Below are 17,739 nucleotides of genomic sequence, written 5' to 3'. Positions count from 1 at the left end.
ATAGCATTATTGGACAATTGAGAATCTAAATTTCATATTTTGAATGTCATAATCATCATCCCTACTGCTTGTTTTGATTTTTTTCAATTTCACGAAGAATATCGTAGCTCTTTATTCCTTTCTTTTATTTGTGGCAACTTGTATATAGATGTTAGTTAAATACTACATGACTTGCCCTGGAAAGAAAATGAAATAACAGCTTCTCTAGATTTTATAACATTTTAGAGAACATTATAATAAAACCTCTTGCTTTGGTGGGGAAATACCAACGCTTTTAGTAAGAAGAAATATTTTAGTTGTATTAATTTGATCTACAATAAGTTTGATTCTGATTTATTTCATTTCATAGACACTTCATCCTAATTCTGCTGCAGTGAGAGGGATTTAGGTCACTCAAGTTGAGACCTTACCATGATAGGCTAGGATGTGCTGCAGTAACAATTACCCCCATTCTTCTGTGCTTAACGTAAAAAATGTCAATTTCCCCTTCCTGCGAAGAAGTCCTCGGTGGAAGCAGGAGACTCTCCAGGGCAGTTCTCCATGGCTGGGCTCACTCACCCCGGGGGTTCGATCCTGTTATTATCTGCGTTTAACATGTCCTTTCTTAATTGCCACTGCAGGGAAAGAGGGCATCAACTTTTTTTTTTTTAATTTCTGCTGTTCAGCAGAGTGACTCAGGTGGCTCTCCCTCTCTCTCTCTCTCTCTCTCTCTCTCTCTCTCTCTCTCTCTCTATATATATATATATATATTCTTTTTTATATTCTTTTCCATTATCGTTTATCCCAGAACATTCAATATAGTTCCCTGTGCTATACAGTAGGACCTTGTTGTCCATCCATTCTCTATGCATCTACTAACCCCAGACTCCCAGTCCATCCCTTCCCAACACCCCCCGCCCTGCTGCCCCTGGCAATCACAAGTCTGTTCTCTATATCTGCGAGTTTTATAAAGAAGTTCATTTGTGTCATATTTTAGATTCCACATGTAAGTGATATCGTAACGTATTTGTCTTTCTCTTTTTGACTTACTTCACTTAGTATGATAACCTCTAGTTGCATCCATGCTGCTGCAAATGGCATTATTTCATTCTTTTTTATGGCTGAGTAGTATTCCATTGCATATATGTACCACATCTTCTTTATCCATTACTCTCTCAATGGACATTTAGGTTGTTTCTGTGTCTTGGTTATTGTGAATAGTGCTGCTGTGGACATAGGTGTACATGTATGTTTTTGAATTATAGTTTTGTCTGGCTGTAGAGGGTATCAACTTTTAAATGCTGCTGCTGGGAAGCAATATGTGTGACTTCAATCCCCAGATTTTATTGGCCAAAGTAATCCACATGGTCATGCTGAAGGCCAAGGAGATGAGAAGTGTCATCTTTATGAATGTTTAGAAAGAGGAGAAAAACTGAAATTATTGGTCATCATTCTCAATGCCAACTGAAGCGTTAATATTTCAGCAGTATGGCAAAATAGATCAGTGTTTCCCAACCAGATTGCCAAGAATGGGATATAAGTGTGCTGTAGATACTCATGGTTGAACTTTTTTATAGTGTTAAAAATGTGAAGGCATTTTTATTATAAAACAGGTCAGTAAATTAACTCACAATAGTGAACATTACATTTGAATGCTCTTTCATTGCTTTCTGTAAAAACTTCCTGAAAGTTTTTATTATTTTTATTATTTTTCTCTTTTGCTAAGATTTGCATAGACCCAAGTCTCCACATAGCATCTCCCCAGATCTTTTCATTGGCCAAGTACTTGCCGCACATGGAGTGAGCACCAAAATGTCCCCTTTCCCACTGAAGCCCCCCAGTCACCTGATCATTGTTTTCATATCAGCGTGTTTATCCTAAGTGAAAATTTTATGCAAATGTTACTTTTATTATTCTTTCAATTTAATTTGCTTGCATCTTTTGCTCATACTTTTCTCCATTTAATTGTAAAAGAGAAGGTATATATAAATTTTATGTTTTTGTCAGGTACCAGAGAATTATTAACTTGGTTAGATTTCTCAGTTGTTTATTTCTTCTGCCCTCCTTCTTTTTCTTTTTTCTACTTTCTTCTTTTGCTTTTTTTCCTTTATTCCTGTTGGATTTTAAAGTTAACAGTCAAAATCTTTTCTCGATGGAAACCAATAGTTAATTTTTGTGTGTTTTTTAAAATTAAAATGTCTCTATTATGTTAAATTTATATAGGTTTTTGGAAACAAATTCCTTAGAATTAAACTAATTGGTTTTTCTGGACATAAAATTTACTAAATTACTAAACAGGACTGTAAGTTACAGAAATGGATTGCTTTCAAAATATTTTTTGATTATCCAGAACTGTAAATAATGATTATATTTTGTACATTTTTAAGACTTTCAATTATTAAATTAAGTGAAAATTAATATTCAGTATTCCAATTTAGATTACAGTACGTTTAATTTTCCAAGCTTTTCATATGCCTTATATTTAAATGTTTTAACAATGCAGAAGACCTGAAATATATTTATTTTATAGTTGTAATATTTATAATATTCATTAGTATATTACAGGATAATATTACTTATACTTTACTATTTATATATTATATGTATATTATATATTATTTACACATAGATTTTCTGAAGCTATACATGCCTGCAGTCTCTTTTGTCTTTAGATTTCATTTTAAAGTATGTTTACTTTCCCAACCCAGTGGAAAATGAAAAGACTTCAGTTACAAAAACCCCTTCAAATGTTTTCCCTCAAATTGGAATTCATGAGTCCTTATAATTATTCTCACACCTGGTCTAAAGGTTTTATTTGATGCAAACGTGAGCCAGTGAAGCTACATGCAGGACTAATTGTGTGCTCACTGTACCCCAAAACAACCAATTTAGGCAGAAGAAATTTGGGATTCTCTTAAGCAGAAAGTAAGCAAATTCCTTTATGAGATTGAGTATAGCACTACATGATCAAGTTCTAAAAGCCATTTATGGGATTTTACACTTAATGCCTGAGGCCAAAATGCCTCACACAAAGGCAGAATTTCTTAGTTTACCAGCCTATATGTGTATCATCAGTGCTATACTGGAAACCAAGGAAGTAGAAGAAATCGAAAAGGAGCCACTTTTGAATAATACACTCAGGAGAGGTACTGTTGGCATGTCACACATCATAGTGACAGCACTAATCAAAAAGATGATTAGATCAAAAGAGTGATCATTGCATGTTGATGACTTTAAGGAATTAATAAATATGTTGGCTAATAGCAGTCGTTAGAATCCTTAAAGAGCATTATTCATTTTGGAAAAAAAAGGAGGACAAACTTTTGTAAATCATACATTCAAAGACCCAAATGAACACTTTAAAGCAAGATTTTAAGCAAATATTACATGAGGCTGATGCTTTGGCCATAATGGCGTGAAGGTATAATGGCTATAAATGGTATGAAGATATATAAACATCAGGAATTTAATCTGAGAGCCCCATGATTCTGTTAGTTTTACTCACCTAGAAACTCTTGTATATAAAGGTTTGCTCATAAATCTTAAAACCACATAAATTGATATTATGAAAATAAATGGCAACAGCTTTATGCAAAGATCAGGGATTAGAAAAACGTATTTGCTGATATATACCAAAGTGCCCAAGCTGTCCAAAGGACACTTTTTTTGCAAGAGTTTATTAGCTAATAGAAAAATGGATTGTGAGTGTGTTTGAATGTTGTTCACTGCAGATTTGTTGAAGGAGAGTTATTTGCTTGAAAAAAATAACCTATTTAACTGACATTTTGGAGCACCTGAATGAACTTAATTGAAAATCGCAAAGGCCATGTAAATAATAGTACACATACTCACCAAGCTTATGGATTTGAAACAAAGTTCAGCTTTGGAAAAAGGATAAAAATGATTCATTTGTGATGTTTAGTTGGTGTTACATGTTAAATCCTAAGGAAGAATTATTGACTGTTAGAGCAATATATATATGCTTGAAGTCAAGTTTTATCATTATTTTAAAATACTTAGGATGAAAAAATATGAAAACTTTTGCATTTCCACAAGGAATTTCAACATTGTATTTGTCAATTAAGAAAAAGAAGGACCAGGAAATTTAATCAGTATATCCCTCATGGTTCATGACGAGAAAGAACTTTCTGTCAATTGGAGAAAAAGTGATGAACTCTGTGCTACCCATTTGCTACCACCAACTTTTGTGAATAAAGTTTGCCTTCGTGGTAATTATCAAGCATTTGATGTCTCTGTCATAAAACTTGTTATTAAAAAGACATTTCATGCAAATAAGCTCAAATTTCTTATTAAAGATTTTTAAAAATTCTTTTGTATGGAAGTTTTATGTATATTTAATAGTCAGTATGTTTCCCAAAACTCTGTATTTCATTTTTCTTATCATAATTATATGCTATAAAGAAAATGGAATGACTTTTTCCACCAAGGTCCATATGGAAATTTCCAAACTGTCTCTAGTGTATCCTACTGTGCATGTGTGAAAAGGATTGGTGGACCCTAAATGGTTCTAGGAAAAATTGTTCCTCAAATTGAAACTCAGAAAGGGCCTAGAGTAAGCGAAGAATATCTAAGCAGATTTATGAACAAACCTGCACTTGGTAACCTTTCTCCATTGGAATCTGTAAGTAAAAACACCATGAAATCCTTAATGTTGAGACAGTTCTTCTCTACCTTCCTCCCTATCACTTCTTCACTAATAGCTAGCTAGCTAACTCCTTAATAAATCTTGCCCTGTCCCCATAGAAGGAGAACGTCTGTTAACACTGTGAAACTATTTCTGTTTTCCCAATATGCCTTCAGAGATAGCAATTCATGTGGGAAAAAGATACAATAAAAAAGTCAAAGATATATTTAGGCACAAAACTATTTTACAGTGTTCTCTTGTGATTGTTTCTAAACATGGGTGATGTTTCACTCAGGCAAAAATTATAAACTGTATGTGTGTATTTGCACATTTTCATTTCTGTGGTTTATGTACTGCTATTAACTGCTAATACATTTAATATATAAGATCCGTGGTTTGCCATTAATATTTTATAAGGATATTATGGTTTTATGGTCAACATTAATTTGAGGTATGGCTTTAAGAGTCAAAAGTACTTTAAAATAATTATTTCACTGGTGTTTAATTTCATATTAATCATGTTAACAAAGTTTTATGTAGGCTAGAACACAGTAACTACATATTATATGTAAACTATGCAATGACTAATAATAAATTTCTTGTTTAATATGATGATGTTTTTAGGCACAAACATTTAATTGTGTGTAGAGTTGTTTTAAATTTGAATGATCCAGTGGATCAAGTTTGCTTTTTCAGTTGTCTAAGGCAATTTATTTCCTTTTCTCCTATGTTTTGAAATTCTACAGCTTCTACTCTAAGTTATTTGAGCACTTAAGCAAAATTAACGTCTTAATGTAAAGAAGATCGTCAGAAAAAAAATATTTCAAGTTGAGTTCGATTGTTTTTCAAATAACAGAATTTCAGCTTTATTACATGTCTGGTAAAATATTATGACTTTCATGAAACTACCTTCAGTATCTCCATACATAGGGTGTTTATGTAAAGTTATTGATTCAGTTATATTATCCAGCTCCAGCTAATACCACGTTGGGGCAATTCACTGGAACTCACGTTTGGGAGAGACAGGATATTGACAACTATCTACTCCTTTTAAATATCTAATAATATAGCTAGTTCCCCTAAAGGAAGTATTTTTTAATTGTGAATCGACTTTATTTTTTAGAACAATTCTAAGTTTACAGAAAAATCGAGCACCAAGTGAAGAGTTCCATATCCACCCCACCCCATAGTTTTCCCTATTATTAACGTCTCGCATTAATGTGGCACATTTGTTACAACCGATAATGATACATTACTGTAAAGTCCTTAATTTTACTTTAGGATTCACCCTTTGTGTTGCTCAGTCCATGAGTTTTGACAAACGCGTCCTGTCACGTATCTGCCATCATACAGAATAGTTTCACTGCTAAGGATGCATTTTAATTTCAAATAAATGTATCATCACCTTTTCTTAAAAACCTATACATTAAAAAATGATCAAACTGCTTCATATTTTGGAAAATAAATGTTGAAAATCGTATTATATTACTCAGAATTCTTTACCTACTATCCATTAGGAAAATATGTTAATAACAGAAACAGCGTGGTTCCAGTGAACTATGTATTTCTCCTCACAAGTCATATAACTATGATGTTTGCCTTCCTCATCTCAAAGTGGAAATTTAAATCTCATCTTAATTTTACCATGTCCCTTGAATATCTCGTTCTCCCTTTCAAGTGGCTTCTGTCCACTCTCCTTTTTATTTTTAACCAGGTTTTCTGGTAAACATATTTTGCCATAGTCCTCCTGAAAACCGTTTTGAAAGTCCATAACTGGTAAATAAATATATTATATAAATTATAAATATGTATTAGTGCTGTAACTGAGATTCTATAACATAGCGGTTTTCCACTTTTTCTATTAATTTCTATGTTTCTGTAAAAACTTTCTCCTAAGTAAGTTTCAGCGCTTGGTGCTAGGGCAGAAGTGAATCTGGTCAATTTTGAGAAAATATTCAGGGTGCATCTAAGTCATAAATGAACAAAACAACACACAATAAACGCTGACCAATGGTTAACAAATGGAATTCGTGTATTGTCCATTTAGTAGACTACAGAGTGGGTGGTTTCAATGACAGAAATTTATTTTCTCACAGTTCTGGAGGCTGGAAGTCTGAGATCAAGGGGCCAGCCGGTTTGGGTTTTCTTGAGACCTTTCTCTTTGGCTTGCAGATGGCCATCTTTTCCTCTGTGCGCACAATGGTCTTTCCTCTACGTATATGTGCATCTATGTCCAAATTTCCTCTTCTTATAAGACACCAGTCATATTGGATGAGGGCCCAGCCATATGAGCTCATTTACCTTAATTACCTCTTTAAAAACCGTATCTCCAAATATACTTATATTCTAAGGTACTGGGAATTAGGGCTTCAGCCTGTGAATTTTGGGGAACAGAATTCAGTCCATAACACTCATTGAAATTAATAAGCTTTTTAATTTGCATGACTTGAAAACAGTAAAACCTGGTAATTATTGATTAAGCATGTGAACCAGGCATATTTTGTGCATTAAATCACAACCACGGGATGAAATCAGGATTGATACTTCACTAAGGAGAACTTTTTCATTTGGCAATGGACCTTGAGTTGAGGTATTGATTCCACTGGTTGAATGTACAAAGGGAATTATGTAATACAAGACCTTTCTCTAAAACTGAGTAATGTCCCAAATGCTGCTTATTTTAATATTAAAGCAAATGAAAATTACCAGTTGTTTTAAAAACCCAGAACAATTTAATAACAGAAATATTAAACCAATGGGGGCAGGGGTATTAGAAAAGCGAAACAATTTTAAGTAACTAACCATTATGCAATTTCCTGCCACGTGTTTTCTCCGATGTCAAACTCTCTGGGATCACCCACTTCTCATTCATAGGATGTGCAGTGACCCTTTGTAGGAAAAGGCACATTTTTTCCTTCTTTGCTAATACATTTTTTCAAAGGCCTGTATCTTTCCTAGCCTGCATCTTTCTGACACCTGAATCCAAATAGGTAAGCTGAGTACCAAATTAGCCGAAGTCAGTGGCAGTAACAGTGAGTGTGAATTTTTCTCATTTGCCACACACTCTCATTAGCCTGTGAGGGGCTCAGCTCCTCCCCTCTGTGGGACATTCAAGCTATGCTCCAAATGAAGAAATCCTTTTTAATATGCTAGTTACTTTGGTACTTTCAGAGATCTAAATGTGGCATTACTCTCTTCCCAAGCATCTATCAAGCCTCTTTTACTTTACTTTTGTTGTCTATTAAAGGTTTAAGACGTGAAGATCCCTTTGTGCTCCTATAAGGCAAACAACCACTAACAGTCAAAAGCTTGGAGAATTGGTGGCTTTCTGAATTTTCTTCCGCATCTGTAGAACAGATAAAATGATTCCTACTTTGGGTGGTTATTCTTAAGGTTAAAGTAAATAACCTTAAGTGTCTTGTTCAGTGCCTAGCATTCAACAAATGTTAATTCATTTTCTTTCACAGCCCAACACCCTAAGTGTTCATCATCATATGAATGGCTAAAGATGTGGTACACACACACACACACACACACACACACACACACACACACACACACAATGGAATACTACTCAGCCATAAAAAAGAATGAAGTTTTACCACTTGCAGCAACATGGGTGGACTTGGAGAGGACTATGCTAAGTGAAATAAGTCAGACAGAGAAAGACAAATACTGTATGATATCACTTATATGTGCGATCTAAAAAATACCACAAACTAGTGAATGAAACAAAAAAGAAGCAGACTCACAAATCTAGAGAACAAACTAGTGGTTACCAGTGGGGGGAAGCGGGGAGGGGCAATACAGGGGTGAGGGTGGGAGTCACAAATGATTGAGTGTAACATAGACTATAGGGATGTCCTGTACAACATGGGGAATATAGCTAATATTTGGAATAACTGTAAATGGAGTGGTGTAACTTTAAAAAAAATTTTTAATGAAAATTTAATAATGTAAAAATAAAATTTTGGGGGCTTCCCTGGTGGCGCAGTGGTTGAGAGTCCGCCTGCTGATGCAGGGGACGCGGGTTCGTGCCCCGGTCCAGGAAGATCCCACATGCCGTGAAGCGGCTGGGCCTGTGAGCCATGGCCGCTGAGCCTGCACGTCCGGAGCCTGTGCTCCGCAACGGGAGAGGCCACAACAGTGAGAGGCCCGCGTACCGCAAAAAATAAAATAAAATAAAATTTTTGTGTTTCATGATGCTACGTTTTATTTTTAACCTAATCAGGATATAGCATTAGATGAATAGTTTTTTTTGCCTTTGTGGTATAATTAGTCTTACGTATTTATTATCTTCTGCAGTGAAGTTTAGCAACTGCAACGGGAAAAGAAAAGTACAGTATGAAAGCAGCGAACCAGCAGATTTTAAGGTGGATGCAGATGGCATGGTGTATGCCGTGAGAAGCTTTCCCCTCTCCTCTGAGCACTCAAAGTTCCTGATATATGCTCAAGACAAAGAGACTCAGGAAAAGTGGCAAGTGGCAGTAAAATTGAGCCTCAAACCAACCTTATCTGAGGATTCAGTGAAGGTAGAGTATCCAAGTATGGCTTTGGATGGAGTTATGTTTGCAGATCAGAAATGTGCAGTTTGAACTAAATACATACTTTGCATCACATTAATGGGTGGCCAATATTTGACTTTGTATCAGCTTCATTTGCTACAATAGTATTTTGCTGTTTTTAACCTTATAAGATGCTTAGACAAAATATATTATCAGCAATCCTAAACTGTATTTGAAAGGTTTGTTTATACTTTGAGATTTATAACTTAATTTAAATTAGAAGTAGTTGTTTGTTTTAAATTTCTTAGAAACTTGATAAGGTGTTAAATTTAACCACAAAATAAACAATTGTTTGTAAGATGTCACCAGCCAAATTTATTAGATGGGAAATACAGATTTATAGTAGTAGAAGGAAAGAATTTCTGTCAAGGAGTACTGGGTTTTTGTCTTGTCTCTTAATAATTAAATTGGGGAGTATGAATTATTTATACTACCGACATGACTTTTAGGAATAATATACTCCCTCTGGTGGAAGCTGCTATAAGCCAAGATAAAATAAATAAGATACATTTCTAACAGAGTAAAGTTCAATTCAGTTCAATATTTATTGAGCACTTATTTTGTGTAAGGCACTATTTTAAGAATTTTAAATAGAAATGTTAACTTCTTCAGTAAAGTTATGATAACATTATTAGTTCTGAATATTCTAGTCCTTTGAGTTGATTAATATAATCTCAAGTCCATGATTTTATGACTTTTACATTTTGTATATTTATTGTACTGTGAGAGATAAGAATACACACATTCTTTTCTGGTATTTCATTGTAAATGTGATATACACAGCCATAATCAAATATGAATAAATTTAGAGAAAAAGATATTTTTTCTCTTATACCCATGTTGGACTTTCATTATGTGACATGTAATTTGTTAATCTATTAACTGTTAGGGGAAATCATGTCATTTGGGTACTATAAAGTAAGGAACTGGTAACTGAGTGAGAAGATGCTTTGGTTGTTGTTGATGATTCGCTGTGTTCCAGCAAACTAGCTTGGATCTTTGCATTGAAGCAGCAAGGGCTAATGGCTAAAATGTCTACAGACATAGGGAGAAACAGAAGAAAATGTTGACACCCAGCAGAGATTAATACCCCATGTGCAAAGTGGGTCATCTCCAGCATCCATCACGACTGACATAGGTTTAGAATAAGTACAGCATTAATTCTGTGGGATTTAATAGGGTCATAAATATGTGAGACGTTCCTTAGCAGTATGTATTAAACTTCTTTTGAAATCCAAATTATATTTTAGCACATCAAGATCTAAATTTAACGTACACAGTAGCACATTACCTGAACTATGGTTTAAACTAATGAGAAATGTATAAAAGGGCACTATTAAACTTTGCTCAGTATTAACTGCTATCTAAGATGGCTTATAGAAACCGCAAATAGTTTACACAGCTGTGCCACATAATAAATTTTTTGGAATTCAATTTTTCAGTGAACACTGTCACCCACAATTTTACGGTGTTTTCTATTATTGTAATGGGACGAGGAGAGGGCCTCCAGACCTGTTTTCTTGTTCATAATAAACTGTGATTCCTACGCTTACAGGTATCCATTGATATTGATGTACTTTCAGAAAATGTTTTCCTAGTACTCAGGAATGTCTTCTTGTATTTTAATGCAAAGGAATCACGAGAAATTGAAGAAATAGTATTCCCAAGACAATTGACTAAGCACAATGGCTACCTACAAAGGCAGAAGAGAGACTGGGTTATCCCTCCAATCAACTTGCCAGAAAACTCCAGAGGGCCTTTTCCTCAAGAACTTGTCAGGGTAGGGTGGCACAATTTCATTGATCTCCATGGCATGTGTCAAGTGTATGTTAGAAGTGCTTTTGTCTCTTTTTTCACAAGGTAGAGTTTACAACATGTATGTACTAAAACATATTTTGTTTTGTAGTGATGAAATGTCTGTAGTGTTATAAACAGTCTCTTCTCCATTTTTTCATTACCTCAGATTATTTATAGATAGAGCACTCTGTGGGTCAGTCCTATATTTCATGGATGATAAAGTTTGTTCAGTGTCTGAATACATACGCCTTAGCTCCAACATGCTTCACACCCACACCGTACCCTTTCCCACACACCTTAGCTTCCCTGTCTGAAATCTGCACTCCCCGTGATGATCTTTGCCCTCTACAAATAGCTTTTGGGCCAAAGAAAAAATAAAGGGGCAATCATTGCTAAAAATGCCAGTACCAAGTGCGTTTGAGAGTTTTCTAAAGAAATAAAAAATGACCTCTGATACCATTAACAGACTCCCTGGGGCTGTGCAAAAACATAGGCTTTCAGAGCTGAAGAGTGAGATTTTTCTCCATTTACTCTAAATGCATACCATCGGACCCAGAGAACAAAATGACGGATATCTCTACACGTTTAGTAAAATGAGCAACCTTTTATTTATTACAAAAAGAAAATAAGACAAAGTCATTGTATTCCCATCTAGTAGAAAGTAAATGTTTCTGTATAGGATTAATTTAACATTCCAACAGATACATACAGAAAGCTGTATTTTTTAATAAGTCATTTATTTGTGTTGTATAGTCTATGGTAATGAGCATTATAATTCAGTTTAACAATGAAAGACGTAGCCCCCCAATCGAGGTGTTTTCTGTGTTTCTACTTTAATGGAGAATGAGAAAAGAATTTTGCCTTAGCTAAAAAAACAAAACAAAACAAAAACTGGATTCTGTTACTGGATTAAAGATATCTACCTAATACACAAATATCTTGTATCATCACCTCCAAACAGTATTGCTCAGCTGGCCCTTTCTCTGTACTGTTCTCCTTCCTCCCTTTTTATAACCTGTTCCTATGACCACTCATCTGTAAACTTATTTTTCCAGGAATTGTTGTATTTGGAGGAGAAGGCAGTGAGCCTATAATGGGTGTAATTTTTAAGAGTAATAGAGATATATTATAAAATCATTTCTTGCTTGCTTTGTTATTAATAAAGACTTCGGGGTATTAGGTGCCACCTTAAAATAACATGGGAAGCTTTGGTTGCAGTGAAAAACATCAGCACGATGCAACTACAGGAATCTCACTTCCAGGCTCAACCATAATCTTAGAGTTCCCATGTGAGGCTCTTTCACACTATGGTGAGACAATTATTTCTTATCCTAACTCGTGCAAAAAGTAAACAATTTCTATCTTCATTAAATTGGACACCTGTTACAGGGTTAAATATTCTAAACTCCAGATTCCCAGGAGAGACTTTGATTCTGTTTAAAAACTGATGCTCCTTAATTTTGACTTTTGCACTACTCCTAGTGTGTGTTCTTTTAGATGTTAACATTGCCCCCAGTCCTTCTGGTGATAGGTGACATCTCGTTTTGAAGCCCATCACCCAGCAGCAAGGAAAAGGGGCAGGACAGGCAGAGTTTCAAGGGTTTTCTGGGAAGAGATGGTATACGTTTGTAACTGGAAGAGACCGTGAGGTGTGGCATGCCCTGTCTCTGATAATGAGCTTATTTAGTCCCTTGTTTAATGTGATTGTCTTCTTGACCCTCAGATCAGGTCCGATAGAGATAAAAACCTCTCTCTGCGGTACAGCGTAACTGGGCCGGGAGCCGACCAGCCTCCAACTGGTATCTTCATTATCAACCCCATCTCAGGTCAGCTGTCAGTGACCAAGCCTCTGGATCGCGAGCTCATAGCCCGGTTTCATGTAAGATTTCAGCCAGCTGATAATTCTCTGTATTAATACTCTTCCAAATATGTGCAGGGTTTAACATTTGCCTCTCACGTCAGTCTTAAAGCTTTGATCCTGATTCTAACACCAGAAATGTACTTGTAGCCTTTTCAGTTTATTTTTAATAAGTTTACTTATTGTTTATTTTATTTATTTGTTTATAGTTTTTACCTTACTATAACTTACAGTTTTCATAATATTGATGAATGCTCGTGGTAAAAAACAAACAATGCCAAAGAAAAAACTAAAACTGCTTAAAATCATATTACTGTTTACATGCTGATACTTGCCTTCAGATACGTGGCTAAGAATTTATAAGAACAAATTTACATGAAAGGGGTCAATACTGTTTCATATAAATTATATAAAGACCACAACATTTTTAATGGCTGTATAGTATTTGTTGAATACATAAACTGTCATTTTAATAGCAGTTTCTTATTAATATACATTTATGTTTGTCATTTTATCTGTTCCTGCTGGTATTATTATTACCATTAGAGTCGTAGTAAATGGATAGCACATTTTTGTTTTGTTATTTGTTGGTCATATTAACTCCAGAAAGGTGTGCCGTTTTGGTCTGCCTATTGGGAATTAAGATTTCCCTTTTCCACATAACCCTGCCAATACTTGGTTTCATCAATCTGCCAGTCTGAACAATCTTTTCTTAGGTATATTATCTAGTTATATTTCTTATGCTAATTTTTGTGTTATTTTTCTATTTTATTCATTTTCCTATTAAGTTATAACAGCTTTTGTATATAGTTATATGTTCATATTTTTTAATATACGTATTTGTTTGAAACTGATTTAAAAATAATATTGTAATGAGTATTTTAAAACTCAAGAATTACCTAATATTAAAGTCTTAATTCCAGAAAGCATTTTTCTTTCGTTTTTTTCTAGCCATGCTTGCACATTTTTCTGGAACAAGATTTCAACAATTTTTTCATGCATTTAATATAGAAACCTAAGTTGATCTTTATTACTTCTCCAGTTTCTATAGGAATTACTAAAACTTTTAATGAAAGTATCATTTTCTCTTAGAAAAGAATATTGGCACATTGTAAAAACTTCAAATAATACAGAAATGAAATTTTTCAAATAATACAGTATTAATAAGAAGGTGAAAAGAATTTGAAATCCCAGTACATAAAACTAACCATTTTCTTTTTTTTTCCCTAACTTTGGTGATATTCTGTAAGATATTTCTCTGTGCATAGATTCATAAATGTATTGTTTTGAAATTGGGATCATTCTCTGAAACCAGCTTTTGTCACTTAGCAATCATAAGATTTAGCATCTTTCCATGTCAGTAAATCACTGTTTATTTATATCATCATTTTTGATTGCTCTAAAGTAATTTTAAGTAATTACCTACTGGTAGATATTTGGGTAATTTAGTTCTTTCAGTTGTATTTTACAACTACTGTATAAATAATGTGACAATGAACATCTCTCTGTACATTTTCGCATTATATCCTTGGAAAAATTTCCTAAAATTGGAATTATTTTGATAAATATAGTGAAATTGTTCTCTAGAATAGTTGTATTGTGTTGCACTACCTTCCCACTATATAGTAGATACTTTCCACTCCATTATCAATTCCAGGCATTATTTATTTATTGCCAGTACTATTGGTAAAAGAATTATCTTGACGTTTTAAGTTGCATATGTTGAATATCATGATATCCTTACTCCTGTCTTATGTTGAATTTGGGCAGGGGGTTGTTTATCTTTTTCTGTACTCTTAAGAACCTTTTATCTACTAGCATTGTTAATACATGATTTGTCATATATTTCCCCTTTTGTTGTTGATTTTTAAACTTTGTTTATAGTTTTTACCTTATTATAACTTATAGTTTTTACATGGTGATGTTTGTTGTTGTTGTTTTAATTTTATCAGGCATTCTGGCTTTCCAGAGATGTTGATAAAGGTTTTTCCCTCTCCAAGATGCTAATCTCCTCCATTTTATCTGTTTTATTTATTTATTTATTTTTGCCTCTACATGTTCAACCTCTGTGGAGTTTAGTTTAGTAAAAGAAGAAAGGGATATAGATCCACTTTGCTTTTCCTTTACGGCCAGCGCAATTATCCCAACACCATATATTGAATTAGTATTCCCATTGATTTAGCATGTCATTCCATACTTTTTACTCCACCTATGCATGTGTTTGTTTTTAGACTCTTATTTTTCTCATTAATATATTTGTTGAATTTTTTGCACTTGTACAAACTTTTAAGATTATTGAAGTTTTGAAAATTATTAATTAATTAATTAATTAATTAAAATCAATATTAAAATATTGATATGTGGTAGAGCAAGACTCCCCTAGATATAAACAGGCAAATAAGCATATAAAAAACTAAAAATGTTTTAAATCCGAAGTATCACTCAACTCCCTCCTGCCAAAGGCCTTGATTGTTCTATCAACCAATTCTTCTAAAATCCTTAAGGAACATGTAATTCGAATGCTTTTTATATTGTTCTAAAACATAAAGAAAGAAGTAAAACTTGCAAGCCTTTCACAAAAACATCACATTTATAAGAAAACTTAATAAAGGCTGCACACAATAGACCAGTCCTTAATTAGACTAGTTTCTAATTTATGAATACAAATAATATCAATATCAAAAATTCTAAATCTCTCTTCTGTACGAATTCTCACTACCTGAACTTCTGTGGTTAAAACTCAGGAAATAAATATTTTCAGGTCAATTTCGGGGTGAATTCTTGATCTCCAGATTCTCAGTACTTGCACATAAATGAGCAATATCCGTAACAAAATAGAATTAATTATAGAATGGCCAGGATAGTTCATTATTAAGAATCTCTTAATGTAATAAGAGTATTATTATTATTTAATACCATCAATGTATTAAATAAGTCAAGGGAAAAAGGAATTCTTTCTGTAGGTGTTGAAAAGGCCAGTGTAATAAAATTTACATTGTTTCATGTGTTAACCTCTAAATAAAAAAAGGATATGTTGATGATTCTTTAGGTTGATAAAGCATATCCGACAGAAACCAGCAAGCAGCATCATACTTAACAGGAAAATCATAGAAGCATTCTCTTTTAAAGAAACAATTCAGTGAACAGTACATAGCTTTTGAAAAGATTGAAATGGTTTTCTATGTTCCGGATGAAAAGATTTTGAAGATACTTTGCCAAGAGTAGCTGAGTGATTATATTTGTTTAAAAAGGAAGGAAAGGGCTTCCCTGGTGGCGCAGTGGTTGAGAGTCCGCCTGCCAATGCAGGGGACGCGGGTTTGTGCCCCAGTCCGGGAAGATCCCACATGCCGCGGAGCGGCTGGGCCCGTGAGCCATGGCCGCTGAGCCTGCGCGTCCGGAGCCTGTGCTCCGCAATGGGAGACGCCACAACAGTGAGAGGCCTGCGTACCGCAAAAAAAAAAAAAAAAAAAAAAGGAAGAAAAAGATAAAATTTCTAGAAAAGTACCTATAATACTGAGAACTCAACCTTGGGAGAGTAACAACTGCCTTATGTACTTTTAATATTTATGAGTGAGTGACTTTTACAATTAAAAAAGAGTCAAAATTCCTTGTACACACTTAATTCTTTCTAGATTCTCTCCTTTTCTCTTGTTCTCTATGACTATTCTAGGCCAGTACCACATTTTTAATTACCCTGACTCTTGTACGGACTTAGCAAAAGGATTTGGGAGCTGGACAGAACTGGCTTTGGACAGGGGCTCTGTCAGTAAACAGAGTAAAGTTACTTAGCTTTTCTGAAGCTCAATTTCCTTACCTTCAAATGTGGATTTGTTTCTACCTCACTCTTTTGTATATATATTAAACGAAGTAAAATCCCTAGAGCTCTGAGCAGGGTGCCTGGCAGATAGCAAGTGCTGACCTTTTGCTACTCCATCTCCCCTAATTATATAGAGTTTGGCTAACTTAAATTTTGATGGGACAAATAGCTTTTTTTTTCCCCTTTGGCCATACCACGCTGCTTGTGGGACCTTAGTTCCCCAAATAGGGATCAAACCCGTGCCCTCGCCAGTGAAAGCTCGGAGCCCTAACCACTGGACCACCAGGGAATTCCTTTTTTTTTTTTTTTTTTTTTGATGGGACGAATAGCTTTTGGTTTTCAGTCCATCTGTGCTGTTTTGGTAGCATGGGTATGTTGTCTTTTATCTTCTCACTCGAGACCTAAATCTGTTAAATTGTTTTGTTTTCTAATTACTCTTGCAGTTGAGGGCGCATGCAGTGGATATTAATGGAAACCAAGTGGAGAACCCGATTGACATTGTCATCAATGTTATTGACATGAACGATAACAGACCCGAGTTCTTACACCAGGTTTGGAATGGGACGGTTCCTGAGGGATCAAAGCCTGGTAAGTTCAAAGATCATAATTTGGAGATTGCTTGAGGAAATGCAATGTAATCCAACACGTATATAAGCAGGATAAGGAGAAATCACGTGAGCCTTTTGTGTCATTTTCTTTCATTCGTGCTGCTTTTAGGCAAAAAGGAAGGTAACTTAGGGAAAAACAGACTGAAGAGAGAAAACAGAAAAATACCCCTCTACTGCCTACAATAACTTTTTCCACTTTTGAAAAAATATATGCTACAGTATCTGACTCTAGACTGTAAAATCTATACAATCCTTTGATTCTGCTATGGTTGATAAAGGCCATACAGCTAGGAAGTGAACACTGGAAGACCAGGGTCTTTCTGTTTGTAAAGTGTAGATTTTATCTTATTAGTCGTAGCAGCACCTAAAGCAACTGGAGTGTCTTAAAACACGTGGCGTTCCTAGGACCAGGCAGTGGGGCAAAACCAAAAGCAGAGAGGGGGCTTGGTGACAGCTCAGATTCTCTAGCT

At 34.6% G+C, this 17,739-nt stretch overlaps 1 protein-coding gene across 2 annotated transcripts in view; it reads left to right on the top strand.

The window, feature by feature from the left end:
• The window catches only part of CDH2 (cadherin 2), a 213,874-nt gene that overhangs the window by 143,188 nt on the left and 52,947 nt on the right, over positions 1 to 17,739 (top strand). The window contains exons 3-6 of one of the 2 annotated variants that reach the window (XM_060028838.1): positions 8,930 to 9,156; positions 10,823 to 10,969; positions 12,710 to 12,865; positions 17,105 to 17,249. In XM_060028838.1, coding sequence (XP_059884821.1) covers positions 8,930 to 9,156; positions 10,823 to 10,969; positions 12,710 to 12,865; positions 17,105 to 17,249 — 675 coding nt within the window. Of the gene's footprint in view, positions 1 to 8,926; positions 9,157 to 10,822; positions 10,970 to 12,709; positions 12,866 to 17,104; positions 17,250 to 17,739 lie in introns of both variants that reach the window. The other variant, XM_060028839.1, reaches the window with a different exon arrangement.

The sequence above is a fragment of the Delphinus delphis genome, chromosome 13 (assembly GCF_949987515.2).
Source record: "Delphinus delphis chromosome 13, mDelDel1.2, whole genome shotgun sequence".
In the NCBI taxonomy this organism is placed as follows: Eukaryota; Metazoa; Chordata; class Mammalia; order Artiodactyla; family Delphinidae; genus Delphinus; species Delphinus delphis.
This window is presented reverse-complemented; position numbering and strand designations above follow the sequence as displayed.